Genomic DNA, 25,768 nt, shown 5'->3' on the forward strand with positions numbered 1-25,768 from the left:
TCCGTGTCGGCGCCTTTGGTCCCCGAACTTCGATTTCCTTACTCCGTGGCGACCAAAAACCATGTTCCACGGGGGAAGCCAATGAAAATATCGTGCGCGAAGACTCAAAGGTATGGAATTAGTATTCTAGAATGTACACTTGTCCTTGTACATCTGAAGCCAGTGGATCGGTGAACGGTTGATGGTACAAGTAGGAAAAGTAGTTGGAGTGGGTGGTCGCAGCCTCGCCGAGTTTCGAATATTTATTGATTACTACGCCGCCGTCGACCACGCACCCATATCCTCTACTTCACTCCGTACCAAAGTCCACGACTCCTGTTCCTACGCGCCTCGAGGTAACAAAGTCGACGGATTTCGTCGGGTCTTCGTGTACCCATTTGATTCCTTCGTTGTGACCTATCGTATTACCAACTGTGTATGCCAACGCATCGAGCAACCTCCCTTCCTTCAAGGTCTAGCACAACCCATTCGCGAATTCACAGACCCGTTGAAAGCCTCGGTCCGGATCGCAAAACGACATTCCATGACATGCGCAATTCCTCAAGTTGACCGACCTAAACATCTGCCCATCACTACTCGGGCGTTTTGGGTTGAGTCGACCCAAAAGCACAATCCGTAAGGTAGGGCAAGTAGGTACACTACTCCTTTACAAACACCCATGGTCACGACGTAATTTCTGTTCCAGACCGACGACCGACGACCGACAACGGATTGTGTACCCGTATGTGTGCGTATGTGTGGTACTTCATACGGAGTGTTACTTTTCACCATTTCAATAGACGCCCCCGTACGAGTATATGTATGTATATGTGGTGTCTTTGTGTGGCGTGAATATCATCCTCTCTTGACATACATGGCTCTCGCACACTTCCACAACATTCAATGCTCCATCGTGACACTTTGGCATGTTGTGCGACCCGGTTCGTTCAATTTTTAGGTACGTACGGATACCGAAAGCCGCCGTAGGAGGGGGTGTTGGCGGTGACACCTGTGCGTACCCGAAAGGATCAACTTACACAAACTCACACATACACACACACACACGGAGTAAGAAGTAAGCACAAACGAAGAAAATCTACATACTTGGTACGGAGCGGACATCAATGGGATTTTTCAATGGTATAGTATTCAAAAAAACACCTAGACATAGATCTAACCTCTATACAAGTAAAAGCACAAAGATATAAAGAAACCCATGTCCAACACATCCTCAAACGTTGGGGGACAAATGAGATTGTAAGAAATTTTGCCAAATGGCAACGAGATAGAAGAGAGGTCGGTAAGCAAATGCGGACCGAGCATAGATTTTGTCCAAGAAAGCCGAGAATGGCGATTGCCTGATGTCTTGATGTTGTTGTCGTTGTTGTTGCCGTTGACGTTGGAGGTATCATCCCTGCACACAACACACAAACACACCTCAATCCGGAACCATTCACAAATACCCAGGGACATTTACCATGTTACCAACCTCCCCTCCATCGAATTGTTTCTAGCCATGTGATTTTTTTTTCTTTCATGACCAGGTGACTTGGAGGGTAGCGGATTGACCCATGCCACCACATCCACCGGATGGTGCTCCAGCAAAGGTACCATAGTTGGCACCGGGCTGGGATCCGTTGGCACAGTTCTGGAGGACGTAGCCGGTCGTGCAGACATCTCCGCTCGGGCAGACAAAGACGCATGTGTCCATGTTCGAGGTGCAAGACGGGCCGACGATGCTGAGGCTGTGTCCGTTCATGTTGACCTCGCGCGACACATCGACCACACCCCACTCGCCAAAGGTGAACTCCATCCAGGTGTTGCTGGCCTGGCCGTTGATGAGTTGAGTGTCCGGGTAGATGGCGGAGCAAGCGCCCGAGGCGCCGTCAGCGAAGTTGACCATCATCGAGGAGCCGGCGGCGATCGAAGCGGTGATGGTGGGCTGAACTGCGTTGATCCAAGAGCCGGCGACACCCCAGCAGACAAGGACGATGTCTTCACCAGCGTTGTTGATGAAGTTGGCCTTCCATGGGTTGCTGTCGCTCTCGCCGCCGGACAACCAGGCAAGTCCGTTGGCAACGGCCGAGTTCATGCCCAAGTTCGCGACACCGAGGCTGCTGAGTCTGCTGGCGTCGGCATCGCTGAGGGCGGTGGCACGCTTTCTATTTCAGGGCCGGGTCAGTATACCTTTTTGTGTAACCATGTGACGGAATCCCGGGGGCCATCTTACTGTTCGACGTGGTTATGCTTGCGGGCATGGCTGTGGGCGGAAGAGTGCTGGTGCCCAATGCTGGCAGCGTATGCCTGGCCAGCTGCGAGGGTGGCCAGCACCATGGTTTTCATTGAGAAGTGCATCTTGACTGTTTGTGGTGTTTTTGCTATGTGCAGAGAGATGAACTCTTGTGGCTTTGAGATAGCTGTCTTTGAGAGAAGTTCGACTTCTGAGAGTGTGCTTGTAAAGGAGTGCGATTGGGACGATCTCAGATCGAGTCTCTGTAACGACTGAACGAGGCGAGAGAGCGACGAAAACGAGTGCGAGGGACGCGTAAAGGAGTGAACGCGGGCGTAGGCTGGTACGGCTGAGGAAAGAGAGCGGACGACGTCGTGAAGAGACGTCTGAGAGATATAATCAATCCAGGCGGTGGTGGACGGCGAACTTGGCAAGGATGGGAAGAGAGGGAGAGACAAGGAACTGGCCCATATTGCAACACAACACGACGAGGTCCAGGAGATACGGCCCCATGCATCCAGCGCATTTTGGAGCACCACGAACCAATGGTCAGCCAGCGCCGGGGATGACCCCCGATTGTTAGCCATTGCCGTGGCGCGCGACCGCCCCAGAACATCCCTGTCAGAGTCTGGGTCTATGGGCCTTTTAGCCTTCGAGTCCGCTGGAGTGAAACGCTCTAGCTCCAGCCAATTTCCAAGCGCCTGACGAATGGTGTCGGTGGCTTCTCTCGCGTACCTGGCGCCAGTCGGAGCTTAACCATCGTCCACGTCAAACGGCGTCGTAGATCGAAACTGCAGGTTCAAAGCTCATTTCGGTGCCAGGCACATTTTGACAGGAGGAAGGGGGCTGGGTCCCGAAAGGGAATGCCTCGACGCTGTCTTGTCAACTCCTGGAATGTGGCAGAGCGCGCGTTGCCAACCTGGCAGCCCAAGGTAAGGAAAAGTCTTTGTTCGGGGAGACTTTTGTGGTGCTCAGGTACTGGCCCAATCCTGACTCAGTGCCCCTGGGCCTGTGCGCAAAGCATCCTGGTGACCCAGCCCACGCTTGAACGACACCCGACAAAAATTCCAAGCCCGCCCAGACAAAAAGTCGGGTGGACCAGACACAGCATACGTATACTGGATAGTGATGAGAATGACGCATCAGTATGCAGTACACAGCCATAACCAAAGAAAGGCTATAAAGGCACCCTTGCCCGCATATCCCACTAAGACTTGCATTTGCCGTCAGTCTAATCCAATCAAATGAGTTTCGCAGCGCCTTTTTGGCCATCCGGCTTCGTGAAGTCAGGATATGCCTGGTTCACTGCACATACTTCGGCAGACATGTTCTGAGAAGTGCGCAACGGTTTCGACTTCCGATCTGATGCAGATTTCCGTTGTTGTACGGACAAAATATTCGTAATGGTTGCGGACCACATCTCTAGAGAAGGTAGTCGGTGACGAAAATGATTCGCACAACAACAAAAGCAAAATGTTGCCAGGATTGATAGTGCAGAAAAAGGCGCAACCACCACTTCGATGGCCAAATCTTTCGGTCTTGCTCGAAATCAAACACGGCAAGTTGGTTCAAAAGGTCGTTTCCTCTTCTTATGAGCTCCCAGAACTTTGCGCACGTACGCCGATAGGTATAGACATTGATTGCAGCTCCGAATACTCCGTACAAGAGGTATGCTCTGTCGCAAATGGCTGCAAAAGGAAAGGTGCTATGTGCGAGCCTTAGGTGGAGTTCTCTTCCGATATTCTGGTGGCCTACGAGTATCGCCGCTGCATTCCACTTGCATTTTTCGAGGGTCCATGATGCAGTCCCGCGGGCACCCACATACATGTGAACGATGGAGATATGGTAGAGAATTTTCAACCATTATCTTCTCCATTAGTAGGAACCGAATGGGACGGGTGGATTTTCCCTTGCAACGTGAGAATTGGGAAGCATTCTCTTCTTCCGAACGGGTTCGCTTCGGTGCCAAGGCTCGGCCCAGCATGTGTCTGCCAGGTACAATCCGTCGCCTATTGGGTACCGAGTTATGTGGTGGAGGTGGTGGATATGCGTATTCCTTATCATGGCGCCGGCAAGATGATAACGAAGAAAAACCTCTGCAGACTGCCACCCGAGGATTTTGCATTGCTTCAATGTGGTGGCTGACCATTGACCAGTAACAATCTTTGCGCAAAGAGACTTCGATGGCTTTTCTCCATCCAGGCACTTCCCGTACTTCGCTCGGTTGGAGAACTCCGGCAACGGTGTGTCGCTCTTCCTCTCTCGACACTACCCTGTAGGGTCAGTCACTACGCAAACCCATCGCAGACGGCGACCTCGTGGTTCTCCAGTCTCCAGACCTCGTGCTAGTCAATCTGCGCTAGCGATACTCGTTCAGAAGACTGCGCTGAGCTGTTGAACCTTCAGGGTCTGTCCGAAGTTCGTCCCTTGCTGCTCGTCGGAACAACGCTTGGACACCCTTGCATGAACAACGGCGCTTCTCCATTCACACACTGCAACATGTGGTGGGCGACTTGCCTTGACTCGGTCCATATCTCGGTTGACATCTCCATTACTCGGGAATGGACGACGAAAAGTTTGCTCAACACCCTCGTCGGCATGCAGCGTCAAGGATGGTGGACTTTTCGGAATCCGTCCTGTTCTGCAAGGTACGCTGTCAATTACCTGTAAGTCGAAAAATTTCATTCTGGAGCTTGACCTCTCTCCAGACAACTTGTGAAAAGTGGCCAACGGGAGATGAATTCGGGAACAGGGAGTGCGAGAAGATGACCCAGTAAATTCGAGTCCTGTACGTGTTATCCAACAGAAGTGGCAGAGTCCTCGGGTTTGCTGTTGTTGGGAGCCCAACCCGATGTCGACGTTTTTTTGGGGGCAGTATTGAAGGCACCTGGACTTTCACCCTCGTCGTGTATTTGGTCCTACCTGGGAGACATGCGTGTCAAAGGACGGAGGAGCAGACAGCAGCCTCCTCCGAAGTCAGCGACAGTCTTATTTGGCAATAATGATCCGTGTTGAGTCTGCCAAACTGTAGAGTTTCCATGTATAAATGAACAGCTGGCAAGTACCTCGTCGTGCGACCTGAATGAAGCAAGACACTGAAGAGTTGGCGCAATTATGTTTCTCCGTTCCGATGATTACCTAACCATGGATTTTCCGCCAACGCGTAAACACGTCCACCACTCAAGCCACGATCAGCCCCTGATCCTGATGCCCCTAATGCATGCTTTAATCTCAGATCTATGGAGTTCACTGTTTGACGCGGTGTGAATCTGGCGAGATTACGATTGCGCGGCGGAAGAACAGGGGTTCCGACCTCATTTTCTTAATCATGCTACTTCATCTCGTTTGATCTACAGTCCACCAAGTACTACATCTGCACACGTCCGAATGCAGACGAGTCTTCACGCTTCATGCCAAAAGTCGACAATTTGCAATCTGACTTAGGGCAGATAGTCCAAGAACCTCCGTCACCTCGTTCTTTTCGTCGACCAAATCTCCACGCGAATGAAGAGCATCAGCAAAGGGATCGCCCCTTATTCTGGGGTTATCAGACCAGGGATCTTTTCCCTCTTTAGTATCTGCTTTCGATCCTGTGGACGTTCATTATTGCCGTCCATACCAATAAATGTGCAGCAGATGAGGACTGAGTACCGTACAATCTCAAATACGCTGAACATCTTTGCCCTCCTGGTAAGCCGACAAAACCATAGATCGAGAGAATCTCGCCCTGGGGACAAATGGGTGGTCCGTTGCCCCTCCGTTGAGTCTACCGTACAGACGTTTCAAACGGAATGGCGTTCGGGATAGGGAGGTCGTGAGTCCCCTACTCGGAAGATCCAGCGATGCCCTGTATCCACTCATGCCCCGGTTCCTGGAGAATGCTCCGATGGTTCTCTCGAGTGCATGTGCAACACCGCAACTACAAGTACAAGTATCGAGCGCAAAGCGAGATGCGGGTCCCTCCACATGAAGCCGCAGCGAAATTAGTTGAACATCATTAGCCGTATGGGACATATAGTACGAAGTACTTCGTACCCTCACATTTCCCCCGAGATCAATATCCCTCACCTAGATCCTTGCAGGATAGAGCCGAAAGAAAGAGCCTCCAACCCCAAGGGAGGAGTATCCCCACACGCACGCAAGCAACGATCTTCGTACTGTACTCGTCAGGTTGAAGAAGTCAAGTCAGGGTGGAGATCGAGATTTGCTAGTCCTATCGGTCGGACTGCTGCTCGAAGCAGACCTTGAACCAAAGTCAACACTGCCGCCAATGAGGTGCGCTAGTCTTTCCAATCTTGGCCGTTGAATGGGCTCGTAGTAGAAGAATCTCTGATGAAATTGCCTCAAGACATCTGCCGTCTCGACGTCCGGATTGCGCTCGCGATATCTTCGAATGTTCTCCACCATGCCGACTTCAAAGAGCTGGTCCAGATACCATTTTTCCTCGTGACCATCGAGGCGCGCAGCCTGGGCACCGATAGCGAGCACCCACATTTTAACTTCAAATAAGCCCCTCCATTTATGCGTGGGCCATTTGGCCGCCTGTAAAGCGCGCATTAGTCTTGGAGCATTGAGATCTGCTATTCTCATCACTCCAAGCGGCACTACCATGGCAGTTACAACCCAGATGAACAGGGCAGTGCGAATAGCTTCGTGGGCCATATCCGTGTATTGTGTGGCCAGGATTCGGTAGCGGACGGCGGAATTGCGCCACAGCAGCCATCTTGCGGCATGCTTGGCTGCCTGTGGTGATGTACCCGTGCGAGCATACCGCAGCACCCAGGCACATTCGACAACCTCGAGAAGGACCTCGGCGAGGTCGGAGGGAAGGTAGCCATCAGCCAATATACCCCGAAAGGCAGGCGCTATTGTGCTTAGATCTTGTGGTGCCTCCAGGAGCATCTCCGGAGGCGTGACCGTAAAGTAGGGACCTGGGTCGTATTCACAGGGCAGTTCACAGGGTTCCATAAGACAGGCAGAAACGTTGCCATCCCCGATAATGAAGGACTCCCTGATGGACTGATCAGGAACATGAGCCAGTCCGCCCCAGGAATTGAACAAATCTTTTGCAGCGCGCATGTGTATCCGGGCCGCTTGCCAGTTTTGTCGGTACGCTTCGCCCGCATAGAGGTGGAAGATGATCAATAGTAGCTGATGTTTCGAAGCCGAGCTGAGCGAGCTGAACCGCTTCCTTACCGCAACTAGGGCGTTGCCCATGAATCTATCGGTTTGTTGGCCTGGAATGAGATCAACATTTTCGATCCTGGCCGCCATACAGGCCAATATCGCATTCATTTCCACTTCATTCTGCATGGCTCGTTGTATGATGGCACTGGAAGTGCTCTGGTGAGTATATTGCCCCTTGAGAGTCCAGCTCTCCGCATGCCAGACACTGGGATGGAACTTGTCACAGAAATAACGACAGAGCTCTGCAACATGTGGATCCATCTTGACAACCGAGTGGCCAAAAGGATCAATAGAAGTCGACGTGACTTGGCTGATGTCCCGAGGAGAGTTCAGAGCGCTGGAAGGGTTTAGTAGCAGGATGGTCTTGTCCATGTTCTTACGGGACTTGACATTCGATGGTGATTGACCACGATCAGAGCGCTGGGTGAATTGCACCTTCGGCCGTGCCTTGCTGGAAGCTGTGATGCGAGCAGCTTTGGATTTGGGGCCAGAACGGGAGGACAGCGATTTCGGGATCTTAACCCCGCTTTGAGAAGACTCATCATCTGGAAGAGAGGAGGCAGCAGAGGTCGCCGTTGTGCTGCCTGAAACAAGATCAAGCTCATCATCAGTATCACCTTTCTTGTCTGGTTTGGTAGAGCGCCGGCCCTGAGTGCCGGCGCGGCCTTTGTTATGGGCGGATCGTTTATGTCGGCGACCCCGTTGGACATAGGAATTGATGGCCGTTTGTTCTACGGCATTACTGCGCGTAAGGGACGCGCTGCCCGCATCTTTGTTGACAAAGAGGAACTGCGGTGCCATGATCAAGGATCGAGATGTCGTCCACGAATGGTCTCATCATTAATCTTTGACGTCGACATGACCCAAAAAGTAGCCGGAGAGTGAGACGTAAGATCAACCGGCCTCTGCTGAGATGTCCACAGTCCTCTGGGCTTTACAGTAGTTCAACCTTGGCCATTACACGAAGACCAGCAGCATCAGTAGAATGGGTGGTGACAACGATGGCGTCTTGACGGGTGGAGGACAAAACGAGGCGTTGAAACAGAATCTGGGGATTGACAAGTGTGGAAAAAAAGACGAACCATTCGATGGTCTTTGGGTGGTCGAGAAGAGAAAAAATACGAGGTGGCAGATTCTAGCCTCGGTAAGCACCGGACAATCAACGCCCCCGGCATCATTACTTCCGGAGGTACCCAGTATGTCGTACACCTGCTCGTATCCGTCCTCCGTACCACTTATTACTTTACCTACGGACGGAGTACATATTGTAGTAGTGTAGACGCGGCAGGGGGCCTTAAAAGTTCCTCGAAACGGTGTAGTGAGGGCCCCCTCGCATGTGGGAGAGTTATGACTCGGTACGGACACTCGGTACCAAATGACTGAGTACCTCATGCAATAGCTGGATATGGCGGATGGATGGTCTTACAACATACACGGAGCACAGACCGTGGTCAATCGCGTGCTTGCTAAATTCATTCCATAAGGGAAGTTATAATGAGTGATCAGACGTAGGTTCTCTCACATCCCCTGTATACCGAGGGAGACTACAATACTCATCCTCTTCAAGACCCATCTAGCTTCCCGCTATTGTTGGTGAACTTCTCGTAGAATTCCAGAGTCATTGCTGCAAGGAAACAGGGAATTTGCTTCTTCTCCTTGACCCAAAAGTTCACCAGATCTCTAATTTCCTCGCCGAAAGCACCGTCGGGACCTCCACTGATCTTCATGGTACCATTGTCTCCATCGAAGACGATGTAATGCTCGTCATCTTCTTCATCGCTGTCCTCGTCGGCAGCGTGGGTTCTGCCATAGTACATGCTCGATACTTTTGCTTTGCCATTGGGGAGGAAATTCACCTTGTAGCCCAGCACACTAGCAATCACATCGCGGAACTCGGCGGCTTTCTGCGTCCAGATCTCGCGTTGGCGTCTCATGCGCTTCTCCTTCTCCGCGACAACCATCTCCATGTCTTTAAGATCGAGTTTAAGGGCGTCCACGGTGCTGACAGGAACAACCTTCATGCCCTGCAGGTCTTCGCCACGCAATTGCGCCAGCAAACCAGCATTCTCTTCTTTCAGCGTCCGTAAAGTGGTCATTTTGATCGTTTCAGCCTGTGCCGTAGGATTATCCCGGAGCTCCAGTATGCGAGTCTTGGAACTATCCCGTAAGGCCTTTAGTTGTGCTTTGGTGGCTTGCAGGTCCGTGGCCAACATCTGAGATTGTTGGGCCGTCTTCTGCAATGCAATCTGTAGATTCTTATTCTTGCGTAGAAGGGCCCCGAGTTGCGCATTGCTTTCGCCGTCCGGCTCCTGCGATTCAGCGGATCGTTTGGTCCCTCGAAGCTCCTCCGTCTTGGAGGCTGTTGGAGGCGTGGTCTCAAGTTTCGACAATTCACTGTGCAAACTCTGCACCTCAGCCTTGTATTGATCGACGAGAGTTTCTAGCTGTTTGATTTGCTCTGACCGTTGCGCGTCAAAGTTCTGGTTGTCCATCAACATTGTTTCCTCGGTATCGAATGTCTTCAGCTGGGCGCGTAGATACTCGACTTCTTTGACCGCAAGCACTCGTTGACGATCGAGTCGCTTGTATGCTCTGTTGTCACTGGCAGGCTCAGTCTGTGCAGCTTGTGCAGCTTTGGCTTTGTCCACCTCGGTTCTTAAGGATGCTTTATCGGCTTCCAGCGCCTTGATGATTTCGTCCTTCTCGGTCAAATCGCTCTCGATATTCCCTAACCTGTCCATTACTGATGCATATTCGATTCGTTGTTGAATAAGAGCCTTGACAACAGCCTCAGGAGACTCGAATTCGTTTTCACCATCGCGTTCCAACAGGCTCGTCCACGTCCTCTTCTCGTCTTCCAGAATTTCTTTCTGTATTTGGGCCTCGCTTAGTTGTCGCTCAACGTCTTTCAGGACCTGGATTTCAATTTCCAGACCATGTTTCTGCTCTTCGACCACTTGAACACTTCGCTGTGTTTCGCGCAATCGCCGCAGTTCGCCCAGTTGTTCTCTATTCGTCTGTTCAAGCTTGCGTATATGAGCAACTTGGTCGGATAGTTGATTTTGCAGAACAGTCAGTGCTTCACTATCCGAGGAGTGCGATTTGAGCGAAGAAACTTCAGCTTCAAGACTTTGCACTTGCGCATCCCGTTCGAACAACCTCGCTTGCGATGCGTCAAATTGCCCAGACAACTCTTCCAGCTCTTGTTTCACACTGTCTACAGTCTCTTGGAGCGCGACACGTTTGCCTTCCACGTCATCCAGCTGATGTCTGTAATGTCTTTCTTCATCGGCGAGCCGTGCTTGGGCGTCCTCGGCATCCTCTTTGTGTGACGAAGCTTGGTCTTGTAGATCTCGGAGCTTTCGCTCTAATGTGGTCTTTTCGTTCGCCCATTGATCTCGCGCTTCTCGCAATTCTCGGGCAACAGCTTCTTGCCGCTGAATTGCTTTTTGTGCAGCACCTTCCGCAGCCTGGGATTGTCAGTCCAACATGCCTGTTAATATAAATGCCTATGTACCTGATATTTTTTGAAGTCCGCCTCCGCCCTTGCCTGCTGCTCGCGAAGTTCTTTATCATGCTGCAGAGCCAACAATCCGCGTTCTTGGTTGAGATTCTTGAGTTCGTATTCTAGAGCATTGATCTTGGCTCGCAGGTTTTCATCGTGGCTATGGTCTGTATGGAAATCATCAGAATTGAGTTCATTCTGAAAGGTCATTCTCCTTGCTGACCTTGCCTCGTAACGGACGACTGCCGCAGTCTAGAGTGTCGCAGAGGTGGTAGAGGATTGTCAGAGGCGCCGCCTGAGATAAAATCATAAGTCGGTTGCGTGCTGCTCGCCCTGTGCCCAGTCTAACTTTGATTAGCGATTCACATTCACTATTGTTCTCGACGTGGCTTACCGCAGATGTTGGACGTGGGAGCGATGATTGACCTCCAGAAACGCTCGGTCGCCGACCCGAGACAGAGGTCCTCGATGTCGACAATCGCAGTCGCTTCGATGCCGGTGAACTCATTGTCGCAGCGCGAACTCTTTCGCGTCCTCAAATCTAAACGACCATGAGAATCTGCCCACCCTCCTTTCTGGCGCGGGTGTGTTTACCTGAATGTTTACCGAGAATCCGAAAGCACGCCGCTTTAATTGCAGCGATTCGTCGACTTCAGTCTCTCTAACCCTTCTCAGCACCTTCGATGTACAATACTTCGCTTCTGTATTATCTTATATTTGTTTTTTACTCTGTTAGGTTGATCTAATAGAGAGAAATCGATGCTTCTACTATTTCCAGAATGCCATTCCCGGTACTGTTGCACCTAGTCGGGCTCGATTATCTTATCCTGTAAATGATTGCGCTCAAACCGATGTTCATTCAGGGCATTCGATAATAATCCCATCTTCCACGATCATTGAACTTGCTGGACGCCGGGCTCACATGTTCTACAAACATCCTCGACGCCGATACCCATGTCTATTGAGGATTCATGCTTTCATCAGGCCTCGAAATTAGACCTCCTGTCTCCATGGCTTGGTCCCTGTTCTTCAGTCGCCCCGTAACCTGTACCTTCATACCCAGTATCGACTTTATCGTATCCGCTCTCGAAATTTCGTTCGGTGAGTTTAGATCCTTCGGTATTGAAATTCTCCGTTTCTCCCATATCCGCATTAAACACGTCCTCTTTCTCACGCTTGAGCCGTTTGTCATTTGCGTCGACTCCTCTGCTTACAACGTTGTATGCCCTTCTCCTCCTATATCTTCTCCAGCACAGACAACCGCCTATAAAAGCCGCCAGAAGTACCAGTGCGCTGCCCACGGCGATAATGATGATGTACTTCGTGGCGAGGCCGTGGCTGCTTGACTTGGTGCCGTCGTCATCAGTGCTCAGACCAGCCTGGGCCAGTTTAGTCGCCATGTGAGTGATCTTCTCAGAATGAATAGTCGAGGTCGTTGTGCCTGTGTTGACCAATGCACCTTCGCTGTCGTCTACTACTCCCGCCTGTGCCAGTTTGCCGACGGCGTGAGTGATCTTTCCGTTCTTCATGGTGGCCGTTGCGGTATTGCCCGCGGTCGACGTTGCACCTCGTGCTTGTTTCAAACCCCTCACCAGCCGATCAGGAATGTAGTCCATTTTCAGGTATCGTGGGCGAAGTACTAGATAGGTATATAAAGAGCGGTTTGCGGTCGCGGACGGTAAACAATGCAAGGATTGAATGTGAGCAACAAGGAATGAGTAGAACAACTTACGCATCAAAAGACGCAGAAACAAACTGAATAGCTCATGTTGAGGAGGGAAATGGCTGCTATTGTACTCCGTGAGTAGTTCGCAGCGCGGCTGAAAGCTCAAAGGAGGTGGAACGAGGGGACCGAAGCATGGAACGTGGCGCTGGTCAGCATAAGCACTTAGCGCAAGAGGCTTCGCCATACTCCGATTGCTTGAAACCTTTGGTGTACAGGGTCATGTAAGCAGGATGTGCCTGATATAGCATCAAAGGCAGGTTGACACGAAGCCAGATTGGATACTCCGGCGCTCGTTTGACGTTTGGATCCCTGGACACTCTCGGTCTCCGCCACTGTCCTCATGCTTTTCGTGTAACCAAGCTTTCAGCAAGCTTTGTGATCCTTCGGGCTTAGATCTTACCCCAGCAGCAATAGGCCTTTGGGGTTACTTTTAGTAGCTCGTCTCTCAGCTGCGGGCGTTCTATTGGAGTTTCGAATCTATGCATGCATGTTGGTTCATTCAATTCGAGGCAGGGATAAATGGGCGAACAAACAGTTCGTTGTCTCGAGCCCTCTAGAGGTTGACGCTTATCTAAGTGACGGAGATCATGACTCGGAATGCAGGCTGTCACGTGGTAGTACTGAGTCGCTCCCCCAGAAATAATTCCTAGTCGGTGCTACGTATCGTGATGGCTTAGAGGTTCTCGTCAGTGAAGCCTTAGATACACTATTCAGAGGGCCGATGAGATGGCTCGTGCGGCTGGGAAACGAAGCGGAAAGTCCAAGGCTACGACAACCCCTATAACGAAGCCTCAGACACAAAGCACCGCTGTACCTCCCACGCCGTTCGAACATGTCCCGGCCTCTTTGCAACCCTTTCTTTCCACCCTACCGACCGATCACATATATCTCGTACATCTCGATCATACACCCACGAGCCTGAAGAAGCGAGTCTTCTTGGTACCCATCCTCCTCAATCTGCTTATTACCATCGGTCTCTGCATCCGAGCCTACTATGCCACACCCGCCTACCTTGAACAGATCATTACAATATTTGGATATGACACTGCATATAAGGTGGATACAAAGAAGGCAAGCACTGGAGAGCTCCTGACCACAATTGCTTCGAGGACATTTTTGTTGATGGTCGATTACACCATCTTCGCTCTTATCGGTAGCTGGCCCAAGCAGTTCGTATTCGGAAGCAGATGGTCGCGATACACAGGGCCATGGACATGGAGAAGGACAATCGGTTTCCAGGATACGGAGATCATTGTGAGGTGTGGCCGGAAATGGGATACGCCCCTGGTCACGAGTGACATGCCGGAGCAGACCAAGACCTGGATGGTCGATGAAGAGTTGACCATCAAGGTGAAGGTGGAAGCGGCAATGCGACCTGACTATGTAGCGAAGACTGGCTCTTTGCTTCTAGACAAAGACTGGGATCTTGACTACAAGGCCATGGTAGATGCCCACAGTCTGGCTCAGGATGGCACAATACAGATGATGGATTTGAACAATCTGGCATTGGTATACTATCAGAAGCAGTGGCTGATGTGGCGTGTCTATGAGCAACCAAACATTACTCCCGAGGAAACGGAGCAAGACAGTGTCGTGGAAAGGTTCAGGCGGAAACTTGCAGACCATGGAGCAGCAAACGTCTTTTTCCGTTGGATTGAGATTGTCCAATTCGAGACTTCTCAGCCAGGAGGGTTTACGCAAGGACGACAAGCTGATGCTCTTCGGGAACTGAAGCAACTATTAGCAAAAAGGGGAGTTGATTACGGCCAGTTCTGGGATGATATTGGCGGCGAGGCTGGCTTGCCTGGATTTGTGTAGACGTAACGGCCTAAATGGCCCATATAACCCTGTGTGCCTCGAGCTACTTGCTGGCTGCTGTAATTTGGCCGCCTTCTCGGTCGGCAAGGCCAAGTCACAGCCTCGTTGCACTTCCCCTCATATTTTCTTGTTCCTGCATTTTCCCCGCGTTGTCCTGTCTTGCTCACACAAAAAGTTTCGACTCCCATTGATTGTCTGCGCACTCCTGGCTGTCTTCGTATTCAGTAACCATGTCGAACCTCTACCTCGCTGTTATTGGTGTTGGCGGCGTTGGTACAGCTTTTCTCTCTCAACTAGCCAGCCTTGCGCCATCGATGCGTCCTACGCTGATCTTCATTTCACGTTCTTCAAAACAACTATACACCAATGACTACAAGCCTATTTCTCCCTCAAACCTTCAGACCTCCCCTTCTAAGCTCTTGTCCCTCCCGGAGCTCACGACGTATCTTGCGGCCGCCCCAGGGAAGAGCATACTCGTCGACAACACGTCCAACCAGGACGTCGCAGCGGCGTATCCCAGTTTTCTACGCAAGGGTATCAGCGTGGTCACACCGAACAAGAAGGCGTTCAGTTCTAGCTTGAGCCTGTGGAATGATATCTTCGATGCCGTCGATAAGAGCAATGGTAAAGCAATGGTCTACCATGAGAGCTCCGTGGGCGCTGGATTGCCTGTGATTTCGACGCTGAAGGATCTCGTTGCGACCGGAGATCAAGTTACCAAGATCGAGGGTGTGTTCAGTGGGACTATGAGTTTCCTTTTCAACAGCTTTGCACCGGTGGATGGCAGTGGAAAGGGTAAATGGTCCGAGATTGTGTCGCAGGCCAAAGACGCTGGATACACCGAGCCTGACCCGCGTGATGATCTCAACGGAATGGATGTTGCGAGAAAGCTGACGATCCTCGCGAGATTGGCGGGGTTAAAAGTGCAAGGCCCGGAGAGCTTTTCTGTGCAGAGTCTGATTCCGAAAGAGCTCGAGACCGTGGGGAGTAGCGAAGAGTTCATGCAGAGGCTGCCAGAGTTTGATGGCGACATGGAAGCCTACAAGGACAACGCTGCGAAGCAAGGAAAGGTAGTCAGGTACGTCGGCAGTATCGACGTGGCAAAGGGGGAGGTCAAAGTCGGTCTCCAAATGGTGGATCGGGGTACGCCGATTGCAAGTCTCATGGGTAGCGACAATCTGATTTGCTTCTACACGAAGCGATATCCATGTCCCTTAGTGATCCAGGGTGCTGGTGCTGGTGGCGAGGTCACTGCAATGGGTGTCACGGGGGATCTGATCAAGGTCGTTGAGAGATTGAGATAGAAATGAGGATGAACCGTGATGAAGATAGGAATAAACGCTGGAGAAAATCCATCAATTCCAAGACTTCGTCTACGTGTAGAAACGTTGAACTTGACATAGCACTATCATGAAACACCTGGAATTTAGATCGTCTGTTGCTTTTGCTCGTTCCCAGACAGCCGTCTGTGTGTGCGCCGGGTTTTAGCTGCGTAGATACTTCTTCACAGCCTCCCCCCACACAACGCCTCGTTTGTAGAAGTGCATTTCTGGAACGCTGCCCTCCTTCAACCCGTCGATGGCATTGGCGAGGTCCTCCCCTCCGCCTTCGTCCTTGATCTGCTTGATCGGGTAGAGGTAGGTGTGAAAGGCGAACACTAGCGCCTTGGTGTTCGGGAGGCGATGCAGCGTCTGTCGCTCACACCTCACAAACGTCGTGTCCACATCGATCTCGTCGAGTTCTTCAACTTGATCGCCTTTGTGGGCGTGTGTCGTCCCTTTGCCCGCCGCGAAGAGTTCGGTGTTTGTGGTGATGGCCCAGTTGACGCGCCTGACGTACTTGCCGACCTCGAGCTTGGAGAAGAAGCGGTCCATGCTGCCCTCGAGCTTGGAGCTGTAGCCCGGCACGGGTGTGTGGATGGCGGCGAGTCGCTTGCCGATCTTCTCGGCCGGGTCGAAGCCGGACGGGCACACGGTCACGTACGCCTCGAGGACGTACTTTGGGTCGTCGCCGCCGCCCTCTTCGGGCAGGAGGAAGAGAAAGTCTTCGTCCACGGTCCGGCCGAGGATCGAGAGGTGCTGCTCCGTCTCCAGGTAATCCGACGGTTTGGCCGGCATCACCGAGCCCGTGACCTTGTTCTCGAGCATGTACTCCGGGCCCGAGCTGTACACCGTCTCGTGCAGCTTGAAGACCTGCGGGAAGCGTAATGGGAGGTACGTGCCCATCAGGAACCGGTACAGCTCGAAGACGGCGGGACGGATGCGTACATCGTCGTTGACGTTGACGACGTGTTCGCCTTGCTCGTCGATAATGCGCCGTCGGTAGGCCATGCGCTCGGCGTACGTCTTGTCCATGACCAGGAGCTCGGTCGGTTCGAGGTTTTCGAGGGCTGCGTCGTCAGACTCGGCTCAAAGTGTCGCGCAGCCTCATTAGCCTTTCTTTTCACTTTGCCCGAGTGGGACACAGGACAAAGAGAAGGAAAAAGGAGACAGTATAAGGAAACAAAGGGAGTAAAGGAAAAAAACTCACCCATCGTCAAGTGGTATTTCGGCTTGAAAGGTCGATATTGTATGGGCTCGGTCGTCTTCCAGTCAAAGTCGGGTTGTTCTTCGACGGGAGGAAAAGCATCAGCCTTGAGATACCGCTTGTCGTAGGTCGATTTCTTGATGGCGGCCTGTCCAACGTCGTGGTTTTCTTAGTCTTGGGCCGACGGAACTATAAAGCATACAACGAGAGAGATATACCTGCTTGACCCAGATCTGCCTCACTGCGACGTAGAGGAATACGATGAGAAGGATGATGTTCACGTAGTTGGCCTGTGTGAACAGCGAGGCGGCTTTGATGTCTTCCCACGACCTCCAGTGCCATTTGAAGGACGGCTTCATGATGTGTGGTAGATGGTCGGGCATCTTGACTATTATACAACAGCCAAAACTGTCGTCTGGTGTCTTTTATCAAAGTGGCAAGGGTTGTAATATTCTTTCGCACCTGGCGGTGTGATGTGTCTGGATAAAGATGCCTTAGGCACAGTTCGTGCTACTCACCAGCCTCATTCAGAAAGATGGATAAGCCAACTGTAATACAGAACAACAATCATCCCATCGATCTTGGTAGAAGCTGTCTTTTCTGTGACTCGTAATCTGTATATCAACTAGATCTCGACAAAGCCCTCCTCTATGCGGTCATAATACCCGCCCTTCTAGTTGAACGCTGATCTCCGGATAGTCTGGATCTCCATCAACGCCTAGAACGCTTCTCCAGAGGCTTGAATCGCAGGCAAGTTCTAGGCGTTGGAGGCGCCGAAACTCCGACAATGGAACTAATGCACGTGCCGAATGACGCGCTATTGCCTGGCACTAAACAGCGAGTGACATGCCCTGGTGATGGGCAGATGTGCCTTATTATGTATTATTCATTCGACATCAGCGTGAGGTTTCGTTTCGTTTGCTACTTTCATGGCCAGTGACAGTGGAGGTGAAAGGGGACGATGGCTTTGCAAGTCTACATCTCCCACACCGGCAGTGTCTTGACTTTCCACGATGTTGGTTCCCGAGTCGAAGGCCTGCGGTCGTGGATCGAGTCGAATACTGAGATTCCGGCAAATCGTCAAATCCTCATGACGCCTCGAGGCAAGATAGTCAAGAACCTGTCCAACGAGAGCGAGATATATGTCTACGATAAACAGTTCCTTTCCTCCGAGTCGAAACCGTCCTCCAGACCCGCCATCGAACTTCTACCTCTCCCCGACATCCCTTCCTCCCTCGTGGACGAGAACAGCCTAAAAGCATGGCAAGATCTCTTCATGGCCAGACGAGGCTGGGCGCTCGAAGCGTTCGAAATTGCGAGGACTGGCGTGGAGAATATCGAAATGTGTACAGACGAGGCCACTGTGATCGCTCGGTCTATGAACGTCGCGTTGGACAATCTCCGAATCCATGTGAACAGTCTACAGCAGAAATTCGACAGCACATGCCAGTGGGCAGAGGATTTGATCCAAGACTTCCGAGGTGCTGTAAGAGACTGGGAAACGTGTGCGGATACTCTGACTGAGTTACCGGTGCGCGAAGATGTTGCCAAAATCTTGCGGCGGCCAGATGACCCTGGGCATACACAGTCTCAAGCCCCGGTTGGCACATTGTCCGAATTGGTCGACCGTAAGCGGGCGCAAGCAGCTGCGGACAGTATTGCGCAGAACATAGATGAATTTGAGAAGAGCTTCCAAGAGTTGCGGTCAGGCATTGAAAAGCTGAAAGAGGATACCAACGATGCGAAAACGAACGCCACAGAAGTGCCACAATTTGACATCAGCGCCCTTATAGACGAAGCCGAGACTTTGGCCAAGCGGGTCAGCGCCGACTATGAAGAAGTGATCAAGATGCAGGATATTCCAAAATCAGTTGTGTCGGCGTCTCGGAAGGCTGCTGTTCACACTCGAGATCTGCTGCCAGGTCTTCAGAATCTGGTGGACGAAGTTGTTATCGGATCGAGAGCAGCATCAGAGGCCAGGACTGTCGTTTCTGATGACTGGTATTCGACTTTGCAGAAGATATCGAGACTACAATCCCGTCTTCAAGAGTTGCAGGCCGCTGTTTCGACACTAGACTTCCAGGACGACCAAACTTATACAGTCCTAGAGCACGTATTTCGACTACCTCTGGTCTATGGGGCTACCCTGGTGGAAGCCACCAGAAGATCAGAGTGGACAGAGCGTATGAGGATAGAAGTTGACAGCCTTCGCGATGATCTATCTGAGCAGACCGAGGAAGAACAACGTCGTCGGAAGAGATGGGCCTCTTCTCACGTGGACTTTTTGAACGAGGATCTGAATGCAAAGGACGCCCTGATTGATCTCAAAGCGTCTGCCCCGCGCAACTCTTGGCCCTTTGTCAATAGAGACGAAATATTTGCGTGGATCGACGACTTGCGAGCTCTAGGCATCGACGAAGCTGTCCAAGGCATTACTCAACGCATGAAAGATCTTGATGCCCCCGCCCGTAAGCAGAAGGCCAGGCCATTCAAGAATGGCAGCATTCACGACCTCAAGAGCAGTGGAGTTCTTCGTGACGGCGACGATGTTAGGGGTTTGCAGGACGAGAAGACCAGATTGGAGGAGAAATTGCGTGCTTCTGACAGTCGAGTTCGTAAACTCGAAGACTTGCTGCACCGCCAAAGTCAATCCAGCCGGCCAGCAAGTGGTATGTTTGTTCCAGGCAGCGCTGCCGACTTTGAGCGACAGATCCCGTCGCCTGGTCCATTCCAGCGGCAGAGTGACCTGTCACGTAGATCCTCAGTGTCAGGGAGACGACTGTCAAATACTCAGGATGAAAAGCCTTTAGTGCAGAAAATCGTCTCTCTTGAAGGTCAAATACAGAAACTACAAGAAGAGGCACACGAAGAGCGACGGTCGAGCACGGAGAGTCGGGACAAAATGCAAGAAGCCGAATTAGTCAAACGAGACTTGATGGCAAACTTCGAAGCACAGAAACAGGAGTTTGAAGAAGAGCGGCAGCTTCTGGACGATGAAGTTCATCGCCTGAAAGTGAAATTGGAAGAGGCAGAGGATGAACTTGATCGACTCAATGAGTCGCGGGACCACCTTCGGATGGAACAGGACCAGCTGGTGGTAAATTTGAAACATGAAGTAGAGCAGCTGAAGAAGGAGTCGACAGAGGATGTGGCTCAAGCACAGCGAAGGATTGAGGCGGCACAAAAAGACACCATTACTCAACGCGAGCGGGCAGCGACCTTGGAACGTCAATTGCATCAAGTCAAGGACGAGCGCGCAGCTGCCCAAGGGCAAAACATGACCCTTGCCAACCAGTTGAGGGCCATCGAGGGCCAACAACACGAGTTTGTCACCATCCTACAAGGCGTTCATTCGAATTTGTCTCCTGCAGGGTCTGCACCTGAGGATATCCGTCGCCTGGTCAACGCTCTAGAGATCCTGTCTGAAGGTGCCGCCATTCATGCTCGCGGTCTCGATGATTCCTTGCAGCTTGCGACTGCGGAGAACAAAGCTCTGGAGGACAAGTTGAACCATGCTGAAGCCCAGATTAAATCGATGCTGGAACAAATTTCCGCAGCTGAAGCACGAGTGAGTCAACTCCAGGAAGACCTAAAGCAGGAGAAAAGCAAAGTTTCCATGCTTCGAACAGAGCTGGCTGGAGAACGCATGGAAATGGACAATCTTCGACAGAAATTTGCTGCTGGTGAAACCGGATCGGACGCGCTGAAGCAACAGCTCAAATCCGAGGAACAAAAGGTTGCTGACCTGATGGACCACAAGGCTGATCATGAAAGCGCGATCCAGCATTTGAAGCACGAGATTGAGAATCACATGCATGAAATGCAGGCAGCGACTGAGCGACAAGAAAAGCTGAAGAAGCATTTCGACAAGCGAGGCGAGAAAGCCAAGCAGCTGTCAGAGCGCTTGTTCCACTACCATGACCGTGTCGTCCGCATGTTGGAACAATTTGGATACTCGATTTCGCGACAAGATGACGAAATGGTTATCCAGAGGGCATCGAAGGCGAATGCTAGCGCAGTTCTCAGTGGCAATGAAGGAACCGGGCCGTCTAATATGAGACGGACTATCTCAGGCAGCACCCCAGCCCCGCACTATTCTGACCCAGCTGACCTGGAAACGCTATACTGGATGTCAGACAGTGACCTCGGATCTGAGTCGACCAAATATAGTGGCTTCCTCACGGCTTTGCAACGTCTGGACGTGGACAGTACCATCGACCTCATCACCAAGCGATACAAGGATGTAGAGACGCTGGCCAAGAGGTATCAAAAGGAGTCTCGTACATATCGCGAGCGAACTCACCGCAGCCAGGCTGAAGCCCATGACAAGATTGCATACCGAAGCTTCAAAGAGGGCGATCTTGCCCTATTCCTTCCCACCCGCAATAACGCGACTCGCCCTTGGGCCGCCTTCAACGTTGGAGCACCACATTACTTCCTCAGAGAGCAAGATGCACATAAATTGCAGGCGAGAGATTGGCTATTGGCACGAATCACGAAAGTTGAAGAACGCATGGTCGACCTATCACGTAGCCTGTCGTCCGGACTGCGTGGAAATTTGTCATCCAGCGCTGCAGCTGATGATGGTGCGTCTAGCAAATCGATCGATGACGAAAACCCCTTTGAGCTCTCGGATGGGCTGAGGTGGTACATGATCGACGCAACCGAGGAGAAACTTGGTGCACCAGGGACACCGACTGTGGGCAAATCAACAGTGACTGCGACCAACGTCGAGGTCCGAGGCCATATGGGCCGAAAGGAGCACAAATCCGGACTCAGCATTGGAGGAGCCAGTGGCATCCCGACTGCCAGCATGGTCACCAAGACATTGACGAAGAGTTTGGATAGTCGGAGATCGAGCTCAGGAAGCAAGAAAAGCGTGGACGTCAAGGCCAAGCAAGACGGGACCAGCGGGAGAGGTAGCAGTGTTAAGGATATGCCCGCTAAAGCTGCCACCCTTGCCCCCATCGCAAGTGACACGGATACCGAACAAGTCAAGAAAGCTGCCAAGGAGGAGACAGGTACAGACGCCGATGATGAGAACGAGAACCAGCAAGCAGCACCAGGCTCTAGCACGGCCCCCCAAGCTGGAACGGCGAGTTTCGTCCGGCAGCCCACTGCGGCCAGCCAGACGGATAGGGAGGATGCACAGGTTTTTGAAGTGGTGAGAAGGGATCTCTTGCTTGGTCCTTGACGGACACGCGCAGGTCGACTGATGATGATGTTACAGACCGGCCAGTCGCCATTAACATTGAGGGGGGCATCCCAATCTCCCTCGAGGCAGAAGGTTTCGACTCTGAGGCAGGGTGCGAGCCCGGCAAAGAGCAATCCATCGCCAGCCAAGGCTAGACCATGGGACAGACTGTTTAATGTCGAATTCCGGTCTTGACTGTGGATGGACCTATAATAGGGTATTTACCCTGCGGTCGTTGGACCAACCATGGTGGTCTTCACGCCTTAGGAAGTGCAGAATCGGCATAGGAATTCACCGTAGAGTGTGATCTATGACATAACCAATCACGTGATACCATGGAGCTGTGTTCTTTGGCATTGACAACTCTGCCACGGCCAAGGTCAAAGAAATGATTTGATGCACTAGCTGCGTAGAGTATATCGGGATGAGATGCGACCTGGGAAGAGGTTCCAAGGTCAAGAGGGCAGTGGTCTGCGTAGCACATGGCTGCCCTGGCTTATCTTGCTTTTGCGTAAGAGAAATAATGGGCTACAGGTACTCCGTAGATGGTGCGCCATCATGAGAGCAGAGAGAACTGTGGGTATTACATGACGTTAATTTCTGACGAGCAAGTAATGTGTGCCATATAAGACAAAGCTGTGCCCAGTAAAAGGCCCTTGACGAGTGGGAAAAGTACGCGATCAAGCTTGTACTGTACTGTGTTGATGCGTACAGTAGCTGGCCTGATGTACGGAAATACGGGAACGAGGGCTCGAGGTGGTCCATGCTGTACAGTGGTGGCTGGAGGGAGGAAGGAAGGAAGGAAGGAAAAGCCCGTAATACTGTACTATTGCTCATTGTACGCACTAATGACCGAGCAACGAGCCCTGACACGGGCTCCAAGGAGTAAATAGTACGGAGTTTTCCTTACGAGAGTTATGTTGTACCTAGGTAAGGAAAAGAGAGTCAAGGCGACACGCCACATGATTGGTTTTGTTAGGGGTTCAAAGGTTATCCTCCGTCAAGGGCACGGATATTCCGTACTGACAAGAAATCATTTTACTCGGGTTGATTAATAAGGGGAGTACTGTAGGGATGATGGACATGGATATGGGACAATGGGGTAAGGGATGGATTGAGTTGTGTGAGATGATACGAGAAGATGAGTGGAAAGAGGAGAAAAGAAAGGTATCCGTACAGCTGAAAGGCGGGTTTCCCACCTTGCAGCAGTCAGAGATGGCTGAGTTTTGACTTGACTCGCTTGGCGGGGGTATTAATCAATCTTGACAGGGGGGGAGAGTAGAGGGAATATTGTATGGTTTGTAATTGTAGCGAGGTGGTGAATCTATGTATGAATGAACGAGTACGGTATACGCATAGAGGTGCCCATTGGAAATTATACATTGTGGTAGAAGTACGAGATTGCCAATTACCAAGTAGAGCAGGATGAGATATTGTCATCATTGGTTGTTTACATATCCATACGGAGCACCATTGGGAAAGGATGGAGGATAAGAGGAGAAGGGGAAAGAAAGGCCAAGGCATGGGAAGGAGAAAAGCATCGACACACATACGGGAGTAAACAAAAGGTAAGCAGCGCACGGAGTATGTACCTATGTAGGCTAATAGTCGTGTGAGTGTACTGAGACGGAGTAACAAGGTGAGAGAGAGAGAGAGAGACAGAGAGGGAAAAGGAAGAGGGAACAGGGAAAAGACACACATACTGTACGGAGTACAATGAATAATGACAGAGAGACTACGGGGGATACCTTACAGTAGTCAATCCGTACTAACAAGGCCATCAACGAGTAAATGATCAGGATCACTCCCACTACGCAACCTGTGTTGTTGTGATTGCGGCAAGTCAGATCAATTGATCCGGTGAAGGGGGGAGAGGAAGAGGGGGGGAGGAGGATTATTGAAGGGGGCAGAGCTCATCAGCCCAGCCCAGTCCAGCTGCCCGCCCGTCCTCCCTCTTTGCTGCCTCCCTCTCTCTCTCCCTCACCCAATTTCTCCTCCTACTACTTCCCTACTACTACTACTACTACTACTACCACACACCGCCAGCTTCTCTCACTGTAGAATCCTCCCATACAATTTTTTGCGCAGTACCCTTCGCTGCGACACACTCACTACACACTGTAAGTACTTTGCCCTCTCTACTATTTTCCCGCCTTTCGCACCACACCACCACTCTTCTTCGCCCGTCGTCTCTGTTTCAATTCCCGTCGAAAATGCCCTTCCCGTCATCATTCTACCCTGTTTGCACCTTCACCCGACCTCGTCGTCGCCGTCGCCATGGCCAACGCTGCAGCGTCGCCAACCGGTGACCACCACCACCACAATCCACGCACTCCACCTCACCTTTCCGACGCGTTTTCTGTTGCTGGGTGAGTGGAATCGGCCAGGCGATCTCGAATCGCGCGTCAAAGGACGCGTTTTTGGCACAAACCATCTCAATCGTCCTTCCAACTGCGCAAGCATAGCAAGCATGGCCATCAGCAGCGACACCGCTACCACCGACATCCCAAAACTCTTGTTGGCTTTGTCCGTCGCCTTCGCTCTCTCTGCCTTGTCTCTCTGCCCTGTCTCTCTGGCTCACCCTTTTGCTTGATTACCCGATCCTCCATTTCCACTCTCAATTACTTCCAAACCACTCGCGATCTCAACGACTACCAGAAGCCATCCGCTGACTTTCTACAAGTGAACCGTATCATCCACACTTTCTCCCAAACTCTCTGATCCACACGCGATCAAGATGCCTAAGGCCGCAGCCAAGACCAAGACAAAGGCGAGAGGTGACAAGAAGAAGAAGGGTTTGTAAACAACCCCCTTGGCCTGAGACCTCCAGCTGACAGCCACAGACCCTAACGCGCCCAAGCGTGGTCTCTCGGCCTACATGTTCTTCGCCAACGAGCAGCGCGAGAACGTCCGCGAGGAAAACCCCGGCATCAGCTTCGGTAAGCTCCCTCCATCAGGGAATTGAGCAGAGCACCCGTACTGACCTCCCCGAACAGGCCAGGTCGGCAAAGTCCTCGGTGACAAGTGGAAGGCACTCAGCGAGAAGCAGCGTGAGCCATACGAGAAGAAGGCGGCCACTGACAAGAAGCGATACGAAGACGAGAAGGCCAAGTACAACGTAAGTGGTGTCGCATCCCAACCCAACAAGCACAAATACTGACTCCTCCTCAGGCCGCTGGCAGTGACGAGGATGAAGACTAGATGCCCAATCATCAATTCCGATCTCTGTTGATGAACGAGTTTAGTCTCTTTTCCTTATCCTGTTTATGTGTTTACTACCAACGATCGGGCTGGGTGGCAGGGGTTCCGGAGTCTGCGATGTGGAACGGGAATGGCATGCTTTCAGAGGCAGCTGATGGGGAATCGCATCGACGTTCACGACACAATATCATCAATCAGTGATGAAAGTGAACTGCAACCATCGACAATGTGACTTAGCATACCGTGCTACTTGCTGTATACTAGCTCTTCATGCAATGCAATGTCTCTCATAGATCTCTTTTCTTTTCTTCGGCTTGCTCTTCCCCACGGAACGATAACGATGCAGCGGCAGATCAACCCATCCCTCTCACCAGTCACTCGGGCCTCGCCACAGGCTGGGGA

The 25,768-nt window shown here is 51.7% G+C and overlaps 8 protein-coding genes across 9 annotated transcripts; 4 read left to right on the forward strand and 4 right to left on the reverse strand.

Moving 5' to 3' along the window:
- Nucleotides 1-1,104: 1,104 nt before the first annotated feature.
- On the reverse strand, nt 1,105-2,708 carry PV06_10191 (uncharacterized protein). The gene is made up of 2 exons (XM_016411718.1): nt 2,210-2,708; nt 1,105-2,141 (listed from the first exon to the last, which is right to left on the reverse strand). The coding sequence occupies exons 1-2, from the start codon at nt 2,332-2,334 to the stop codon at nt 1,514-1,516; spliced, it is 753 nt and encodes a 250-aa protein (XP_016257759.1). The 5' UTR covers nt 2,335-2,708; the 3' UTR covers nt 1,105-1,513.
- Nucleotides 2,709-5,502: 2,794 nt separating this feature from the next.
- On the reverse strand, nt 5,503-8,479 carry PV06_10192 (uncharacterized protein). Its single transcript, XM_016411719.1, has one exon. It carries the CDS (start codon nt 8,195-8,197, stop codon nt 6,395-6,397), a length of 1,803 nt encoding a protein of 600 aa, XP_016257760.1. The 5' UTR covers nt 8,198-8,479; the 3' UTR covers nt 5,503-6,394.
- Nucleotides 8,480-8,855: 376 nt separating this feature from the next.
- On the reverse strand, nt 8,856-11,447 carry PV06_10193. 2 transcript variants are annotated; one of them, XM_016411720.1, is made up of 4 exons: nt 11,296-11,447; nt 11,125-11,245; nt 10,914-11,068; nt 8,856-10,866 (listed from the first exon to the last, which is right to left on the reverse strand). In XM_016411720.1, the coding sequence occupies exons 1-4, from the start codon at nt 11,407-11,409 to the stop codon at nt 8,959-8,961; spliced, it is 2,298 nt and encodes a 765-aa protein (XP_016257761.1). In that variant the 5' UTR covers nt 11,410-11,447; the 3' UTR covers nt 8,856-8,958. The 2 variants fall into 2 exon arrangements, with proteins under 2 accessions (XP_016257761.1, XP_016257762.1); XM_016411721.1 differs by lacking the exons at nt 11,125-11,245; nt 11,296-11,447 and having other exon boundaries at nt 10,914-11,124.
- Nucleotides 11,448-13,331: 1,884 nt separating this feature from the next.
- PV06_10194 (uncharacterized protein) lies at nt 13,332-14,558 on the forward strand. Its single transcript, XM_016411722.1, has one exon. It carries the CDS (start codon nt 13,354-13,356, stop codon nt 14,443-14,445), a length of 1,092 nt encoding a protein of 363 aa, XP_016257763.1. The 5' UTR covers nt 13,332-13,353; the 3' UTR covers nt 14,446-14,558.
- Nucleotides 14,559-14,633: 75 nt separating this feature from the next.
- On the forward strand, nt 14,634-15,778 carry PV06_10195 (uncharacterized protein). The gene has a single exon (XM_016411723.1). The coding sequence runs from the start codon at nt 14,676-14,678 to the stop codon at nt 15,747-15,749; it is 1,074 nt and encodes a 357-aa protein (XP_016257764.1). The 5' UTR covers nt 14,634-14,675; the 3' UTR covers nt 15,750-15,778.
- A 151-nt stretch (nt 15,779-15,929) lies between these two features.
- Nucleotides 15,930-17,575, reverse strand: PV06_10196 (uncharacterized protein; the record flags this gene model as incomplete). The annotated part of the gene is made up of 3 exons (XM_016411724.1): nt 17,190-17,575; nt 16,975-17,119; nt 15,930-16,834 (listed from the first exon to the last, which is right to left on the reverse strand). The coding sequence occupies exons 1-3, from the start codon at nt 17,352-17,354 to the stop codon at nt 15,930-15,932; spliced, it is 1,215 nt and encodes a 404-aa protein (XP_016257765.1). The 5' UTR covers nt 17,355-17,575.
- A 295-nt stretch (nt 17,576-17,870) lies between these two features.
- Nucleotides 17,871-22,829, forward strand: PV06_10197 (uncharacterized protein). The gene is made up of 2 exons (XM_016411725.1): nt 17,871-22,135; nt 22,202-22,829. Exons 1-2 carry the CDS (start codon nt 17,933-17,935, stop codon nt 22,358-22,360), a joined length of 4,362 nt encoding a protein of 1,453 aa, XP_016257766.1. The 5' UTR covers nt 17,871-17,932; the 3' UTR covers nt 22,361-22,829.
- Nucleotides 22,830-24,100: 1,271 nt separating this feature from the next.
- PV06_10198 (non-histone chromosomal protein 6) lies at nt 24,101-25,660 on the forward strand. Its single transcript, XM_016411726.1, has 5 exons — nt 24,101-24,285; nt 24,849-24,960; nt 25,009-25,104; nt 25,162-25,283; nt 25,337-25,660. The coding sequence occupies exons 2-5, from the start codon at nt 24,903-24,905 to the stop codon at nt 25,364-25,366; spliced, it is 306 nt and encodes a 101-aa protein (XP_016257767.1). The 5' UTR covers nt 24,101-24,285; nt 24,849-24,902; the 3' UTR covers nt 25,367-25,660.
- Nucleotides 25,661-25,768: the final 108 nt, after the last annotated feature.

Source organism: Exophiala oligosperma (assembly GCF_000835515.1).
Source record: "Exophiala oligosperma strain CBS 72588 unplaced genomic scaffold supercont1.12, whole genome shotgun sequence".
NCBI classification, from domain to species: domain Eukaryota; kingdom Fungi; phylum Ascomycota; class Eurotiomycetes; order Chaetothyriales; family Herpotrichiellaceae; genus Exophiala; species Exophiala oligosperma.

What these genes read in the sequence shown, in the direction of transcription:
- PV06_10191 (XM_016411718.1), bottom strand. Translation starts at nt 2,334, where the DNA reads ATGCACTTCTCAATGAAAACCATGGTGCTGGCCACCCTCGCAGCTGGC. An exon ending in AAGCATAACCACGTCGAACA is followed by an intron (nt 2,142 to 2,209) that starts GTAAGATGGCCC and finishes GCCCTGAAATAG; the next exon opens with AAAGCGTGCCACCGCCCTCA.
- PV06_10192 (XM_016411719.1), bottom strand. Translation starts at nt 8,197, where the DNA reads ATGGCACCGCAGTTCCTCTTTGTCAACAAAGATGCGGGCAGCGCGTCC.
- PV06_10193 (XM_016411720.1), bottom strand. Translation starts at nt 11,409, where the DNA reads ATGAGTTCACCGGCATCGAAGCGACTGCGATTGTCGACATCGAGGACC. An exon ending in TCCCACGTCCAACATCTGCG is followed by an intron (nt 11,246 to 11,295) that starts GTAAGCCACGTC and finishes AATCAAAGTTAG; the next exon opens with ACTGGGCACAGGGCGAGCAG. An exon ending in GTCGTCCGTTACGAGGCAAG is followed by an intron (nt 11,069 to 11,124) that starts GTCAGCAAGGAG and finishes ATTTCCATACAG; the next exon opens with ACCATAGCCACGATGAAAAC.
- PV06_10194 (XM_016411722.1), top strand. Translation starts at nt 13,354, where the DNA reads ATGGCTCGTGCGGCTGGGAAACGAAGCGGAAAGTCCAAGGCTACGACA.
- PV06_10195 (XM_016411723.1), top strand. Translation starts at nt 14,676, where the DNA reads ATGTCGAACCTCTACCTCGCTGTTATTGGTGTTGGCGGCGTTGGTACA.
- PV06_10197 (XM_016411725.1), top strand. Translation starts at nt 17,933, where the DNA reads ATGGCTTTGCAAGTCTACATCTCCCACACCGGCAGTGTCTTGACTTTC. An exon ending in ATGCACAGGTTTTTGAAGTG is followed by an intron (nt 22,136 to 22,201) that starts GTGAGAAGGGAT and finishes ATGATGTTACAG; the next exon opens with ACCGGCCAGTCGCCATTAAC.
- PV06_10198 (XM_016411726.1), top strand. Translation starts at nt 24,903, where the DNA reads ATGCCTAAGGCCGCAGCCAAGACCAAGACAAAGGCGAGAGGTGACAAG. An exon ending in AGGTGACAAGAAGAAGAAGG is followed by an intron (nt 24,961 to 25,008) that starts GTTTGTAAACAA and finishes TGACAGCCACAG; the next exon opens with ACCCTAACGCGCCCAAGCGT. An exon ending in ACGAGAAGGCCAAGTACAAC is followed by an intron (nt 25,284 to 25,336) that starts GTAAGTGGTGTC and finishes ACTCCTCCTCAG; the next exon opens with GCCGCTGGCAGTGACGAGGA.